The 6331-nt window shown below is 60.1% G+C and overlaps 1 protein-coding gene across 3 annotated transcripts in view; it reads right to left on the bottom strand.

Annotated features, from left to right (window-relative positions):
• Positions 1 to 4787, bottom strand: part of EIF4B (eukaryotic translation initiation factor 4B) — an 18511-nt gene extending 13724 nt beyond the window's left edge. For 2 of the 3 annotated variants that reach the window (XM_021379184.1, XM_021379182.1), the window contains exons 1-5: positions 4666 to 4787; positions 2516 to 2659; positions 1713 to 1921; positions 907 to 1023; positions 433 to 487 (exon numbers count right to left, since the gene is read on the bottom strand). In XM_021379184.1, the coding sequence (XP_021234859.1) occupies positions 433 to 487; positions 907 to 1023; positions 1713 to 1921; positions 2516 to 2659; positions 4666 to 4678 (538 nt within the window). In that variant the 5' untranslated portion in view covers positions 4679 to 4787. The remainder of the gene's footprint in view (positions 1 to 432; positions 488 to 906; positions 1024 to 1712; positions 1922 to 2515; positions 2660 to 4665) is intronic. The other variant, XM_021379185.1, reaches the window with a different exon arrangement.

Genomic DNA, 6331 nt, shown 5'->3' on the forward strand with positions numbered 1-6331 from the left:
CAGGGGGCAAAGAAAAGGGGCAGGGGGCAAAGAAAAGGGGCAGGGGGCAAAGAAAAGGGGAAGGGGGCAAAGAAAAGGGGAAGGGGGCAAAGAAAAGGGGAAGGGGGCAAAGAAAAGGGGAAGGGGGCAAAGAAAAGGGGAAGGGGAGGAGTATGAGATTTTGGCTGGGGACAGAGCGCAGTGCGGCAGGCACCACTGATGCTCTGGAACCACACGGCAGCTGTGCCATCGTGCAACAGGGACACGGGCGTGGGGATGCAGTCCGGTGGGTGTCCCCCACTGCTGAGCCCCTGCTCTGCCCACAGCCAGCCTCCAAGCCAGCCTGCAGCCCAAAAGACCCCAAACCCACTGTTTCTGACCCAAACGGGCCGTGGGGGTCTGATGGAGCGCAGCCGGGCTGCACACAGACTTGGCCAAGCCTGAGGAGCTCACCTTTATCCTGAGCTTGGTCAGCAACATCCACTCGTATCCTTCTGTTTCCTAGAGACTGGAAAAAAAAAAAAAAGAGAGGAATCAGCGCCCATGAATTGGCCAGAGCCAACGTTGGGACGATGCTCAAGCGCAGAGCAGGTGGCTTGTACACCATGGGAGCTCCTCTGCAGGCCCTCAAGCCAAAGTCCTGCTCTCCAGGAGACCCTAACAGCAACGTTCTGCTCTCCTGGGGGACCCTAAAGCCAAAGTTCTGCTTTTCTGGGGACCCTAAAGGCAAAGTTCTGCTCTCCTAGGTGCCCTAAACACAACATTGTGCTCTCCTGGGGGCCCCACGACCAACATTCCACCCCACGCCAGCCCTCCCTGCGTCATTTTTCCCACCCTGGGAAGGCCCACGCTTGGTGGTGCCTCTTTGGTGCTTCCCAGACTGCGTGGAGCCTGCCCCAGGGCTGACGTTCGGTGTCCTGAGCTCACCTCCTCATTGAGGCTCAGCGCCTGGAACAAGGAGTCGATGTCTTCAAACTCAGCGTAGCCAAAACCTTTCAACCTTTCGGGGTTGGTGGGCTCCCGCGGCAAGCGCACGGCACTGATCTGCGGGGAAGAAAGAGGAGGAGGAGGAGGAGGAGGAAGGTGCACGTTAGGGCTGATGTCCTACGGTCAGACACAAAACCATCGGGCTGTCCATGAGCATGCAGCTCACTGCTATCCCTGGGGGTCTTCTGTCGGCCCCATTTTATCCCTTCTGTACAACCCAAAGCCATCAGATGGTCCTGTGATCTTTCAGGACCTTTCCAACCCAACCATTCTATGGTTCTGGGATCTTCAAGAACTCTTCCACTCCAACCATCCTATGGCTCTATGATCTTCCAGGACCCTTCCAACACAACCATTCCATGTTTCTATGATCTTTAAGGACCCTTCCAACCCAAACATCTCATGGTTCTATGATCTTCAAGGACCCTTCTATCATTCTAGGATCTTCAAGGACCCCTCCGGCCCAATCATCCCATGGTTCTATGATCTCGAAGGACCCTTCCAACCCGCTCATCTCATGATTCTGTGATCTTCAAGGACCCTTCCAACCCAATTGTCTCACGGTGCTATGATCTCTAAGGACCCATCTACCATTCTATGAGCTTGAAAGGCCCCCACAGCCCTGCGCCTGACCGATGACCTACAACCTTCACCCCATTTGGTCACTGCAGACACTTCCAAGGACTAGAACCCCAGAGAACCCGCCCCAAAACCCCGCTCCGCACCGCGTCCCCCATATGACTCACGTTGAGGCCCCGGAAGAAGTCCTTGATGGAGTCCTCGGTGACGTCGTAGGGCAGGTTGCCCAGGAAGGCCGTGTAGGGCGGGCACTTGGGCAGGCGGCTGCGGTCGATGTTGGGCTCACGCGCGGCACGGGGGGCGGTGGGCAGCAGCGAGCGGTCGATCAGCGGCGCCCGGTACACGTCATCATCGTTGCTGTGCCACGCGGTGGAGACTGTGGGAGAGAACAGTGGGGCTGCAGCAGGTGGCCATGGTGTGGAGGTGGTGGCCGTGGGCTAGAAGGGGTGGCCATCGTGTGGAGGTGGTGGTCATGTGCTGCAGGACGTGGCCATAAGCTGCAGGAGGTGGTTACAGCATGGAGGTGATGGCCACATCATGGAGGTGGTGGCCAAGGGCTGCAGGGAGTAGCCATAGCATAGAGATGGTGGCTATGAACTGCAGGGTGTGGACACAACATGGAGGCGGTGGGCATATCATGTAGGTGACTGTCTCCTCATCTAGGTGGTGGCCAAGAGCCACAAGGGGTGGCCACACGGAGGTGGTGACTACATGCTGCTGGGGGTGGGCACAGTGTGGAGGTGGTGGCCATGGGCTTCTGGGGGTGGGCACAGTGTGGAGGTGGTGGCCACATGCTGCAGATGATGATCACACCATACAGATGATGGCCATGTGCTGCAGGTGGTGGACGCATCATGCAGACTGTGGCCGCTCCATGCCGACAGTGGCCACTCCACACAGACAGTGACCACCCTATTCAGATGGTAGCCCCCCCCACCATGGACGGTGGCCTCCCTAGGCTCGCTCTCACCCCTACCGTCGCCGTCCAGGTCATCGGTCTCATCGGCCCAGCTGACCGGCTTGGGGATGTAGGTGGGCGCGCCGCTGCCGCCGTCCTCCGCCAGGAAGTCGGTCAGGGTCAGGGTCTTCCCCTTCTTGTTCTTCTTCTTGGCTGCTGCAGGGTGGGGGGGGGCGGCGAGATCGGCACCAGGGCTCTGTTCGCACCCCACAACCCCATCCCCCCCGGCAGCAATGGGATGTGGAGGGGGCTGGGGGGCAAGGGGAGTATGCGGAGCTCGCCGCATTCATATGCAGCTGCCCTGAATCAGCAAGGAGCTCTGCCAAACCAGCACAGGGGTCACCAAAATCACACAGAGCTCCTCAATTCTGGCATGAGGGTCACCAAAACTGGCAGAGGGGTCACTAAAATTGGCACAGGGCTCACCAGATTTGGCATGGGATCATTAAAACTGGCACAGGCGTTGCCAAACCTGGCACAAGGGTCCTCAAAATCATACAGAGCTCCTCAAAATTGGCACAGGGGTCGCCAAAACTGGCACAGAGCTCCCCCAAACCAGCACAGGGGACACCAAAATTGGCACAAGGGTCACCAAACCTGGCACAGGGCTCCCCAGAATCACACAGAGCTCCTCAAAATTGGCACAGGGGTTGCCAAAACTGGCACAGAGCTCCCCCAAACCAGCACGGGGTCGCCAAAATCAGCATAGGGGCCACCAAAATTGGCACAGGGGTCACCAAAATCAGGCAGAGCTCCTCAAAACTGGCACAGGGGTCACCAAAATCGGCACAAGGGTTGCCAAGTCTGGCACAGAGCTCCTCAAAATCACACACAGCTCATCAAAAACGGCACAGGGGTCACCAAAACTGCCACAGGGGTCACCAAACCTGACACAGAACTCCTCAAAACTGGCACAAGGATCACTAAAACTAGCACAGTGGTCCTCCAAAATCACACAGAGCTCCTCCGAACCAGCACAGAGGTCACCAAAACTGACCCAAAGCTCCCCAAAACCAGCATGCGGGTCACCAGCATGCACACAGAGATGTCTAAAAACATGTGTTGCTCCCCAAAATTTCACAGAGCTCTCTCAAACTGGTGCAGTGTTCCAACAAACCAGCACAGGGATCCCCAAAACCAGCACACTGATGTGACTGCACACTGCACAGGGCCAGCACTGCCCACATGACACTGCGCAATGCACAGGGCCAGCACCACAGCACTGCCACCACGTACTGCACAGAGCTCAGGAATGTACAAACGGGATGATGGTGCACTGCATCATGCCAGCAGAGCACGGGGTGGTGCTGCATTATGCCAGCACTGCCCAGATGTCACCGCACACTGCACAAGGGCAGCAACAGAGCGCTGCCACCACGCACTGCACGTGTCCCAGCAGTGCACGGGGTGGTGCTGGTGCACTGTGTGGGGCCACCTGTGCCCAGATGTCACCGTGCACTGCCCAAGGCCAGCGCCACAGCGCTGCCACCGCGCACTGCACGGGGCCCAGCACTGCACCAACGCGATGATGGTGCCCGGCACAATTCCTAGCAGTGCACGCCGTGCTGTCGGTGCGCTGCATTATGCCAGCAGTATTCAAGATGTCACTGCGCACTGCACACGGCCAGCACCACAGCGCTGCCGCCACGCACCGCACGGAGCCCAGCAGTGCGTGGAAAAGCGATGATGGTGCACTGCACGATTCCCAGCCGTCCGCCGACGCCGGACGGGCTCGGAGCACCGCACGGGCGCTGTCGCCGCACGCCACACACGTCACCCCACGCTGCGCAGTGCCCGGAAGCGCTTCGGGTGCCCCCGCGGCCCGCACGCAGCCCCGCACCGCCGCTCCAGGCCCCGCACCGCGCCCCACGTGGACCCCCCCTTCGCTCCACGCCTGCGCAGTGCCGCGCCCGGCCCTCCCCTCACCCCCCCCCAACGGGCGCTGTGTGTATGTGTGCGGGGTGGGGGGGCAGGGCCCGAAGGCCGCTCCCGGCCCTGAAGGCCCCGCAGAGCCGCGGTGCCGCCCCCGCAACGTCGCCAACCCCTCGTCCGACCCCGTCGCGAGGCAGCGGTGGGGCCGAGGAGCGGGGAAGGGCGGCTCAGGGGTGGTTGTGGGGCGGCCGCGCGGCGCTGAGGGGCCGGAGCCGCCGCGCGGCGCTCACCTGAGGCCGCCATCTTGGCAAGAGGCAGAGAGAGGGCGAAGGGCCCGGATGGAGCCGTCACGTGACCGCCGGTGTCACGCCCACTTCCGGCGGGGCGGGGCGCGGGGAACCTGGGCGGGAGGGGGGAGAGCGCGCAATGCCGCGTGCGCGGTGGGCCCGTGGGTGGTGCACTGATGTGGGCGTGCGTGTGCGTGTGCCCCAGTCCCCGTGCAACGCAGCGGTTTGTGCAATGCACGCCCACACCCCCGTTCACCTGTGGCCTTGTGCAACGGGTGCTCGCGCTTCCCCCCCGTGCATCGTTGGCTCTTGTGCAACGCACGGTGTTGTCCCCGTGCACGGCTGGCCTGTGGGAAGTGCGCCGGCATGTGTGTCCCCTTCCCCCTGTGTGCCACCAGTCCCTGTGCAACGCGTGGTCACTTGTTCCTGTGCAATGCAGGTCCTTGTGCAATGCACCGTCATACCCCCCGTGCACCACCAGTCCTCGTGCAACGCAAAGCCACTCTCCTGTGCAATGCATGTCCTCATACACTACACTGTCACATCCCCGTGTGCACCACCAGTTCACCTGCAGTGCAGAACCACTCCCCCGTGCAATGCATACCCTCATGCAATGTACCACCACACCCCCCATGCACCACCAGATCATGTACAACGGACAGCTGCTCCCCTGTGCAATGTGGCCCCTTGTGCAATGAATGGTGATGCCCCCTCTGTGCACCACTTCTTCTTGTGCAATGCACCAGCACTGCCCTGTGCAGCACTTGTTCAGTGCACCACCATGCTCCTCTGTGCACCAGCAGTCCTTGTGCAATGCACAGTGATGCCCGCTCTTTGCACCTCCAGTTCTTGTGCAACGTGTGGTCACTCCTCCTTGTGCACTGCTGGCACTTGTGCAATGCACAACCACTCCTCCTCATGCAATGCAAGTCCTTGTGCGATGTGCAATCACATCCCTGTGCATTGCTGGGGCTGTGCAATGAATGATCACGCTCCCCTGTGCACCACACATCATTGTGCGATGCACGCTCACCCCATCTCCACACACTGCTGGCCCTGCGCAATGCACCAATGCTGCACTGTTCATGATTGGCACGTGTGCCATGCACCATCACACCTCTCTGTGCACCACCAGTCTTTGTACAATGCATGGTCAGTGCTCCCCCTGCAATGCAGGCCCTTGTGCACTGCATGGTGACATCCTGTGCACTGCTGGCCTCGTGCAATGAGTGATCACACTCTCCCTTGTGCAGTGCCAGTCCTTGTGCAATGCATGCTCACCCTCCCTCCATGCCCTGCTGGGTGCGTGCAATGCACCGTTGTGCTCCTCCTGTGCACTGCCACTCTGTGCAATGCAGGGTCACTCCCTCCATCTCTCCATCTCTCCATTCATTCCTCCATCCCTTTCTCATTCTCTCTCTCCTTCCCTCCTTCCATCCCTCTCTCCACCCCTCCACCTCTTCCTTTCTCTCTCTCTCCCTCCATCCCTCCTCTCTTTCCCTTCGTCCCTTCCTTCCTCCTTCCCTTTCTCTTTCTCTTCCTCTCTCCCTTTGTCCCTCCTTCCCTCCCCCTCTCCACTCCTCCATCCCTCCCTGCATTCTTTCCCCCTTCCCTCTCTCCATCTCTCCCTCTCTCTCTCTATTCCTCCTTCCCTCCATTCTTCCCTCTC

The sequence above is a fragment of the Numida meleagris genome, chromosome 32, assembly GCF_002078875.1.
Source record: "Numida meleagris isolate 19003 breed g44 Domestic line chromosome 32, NumMel1.0, whole genome shotgun sequence".
Lineage (NCBI taxonomy): Eukaryota > Metazoa > Chordata > Aves > Galliformes > Numididae > Numida > Numida meleagris.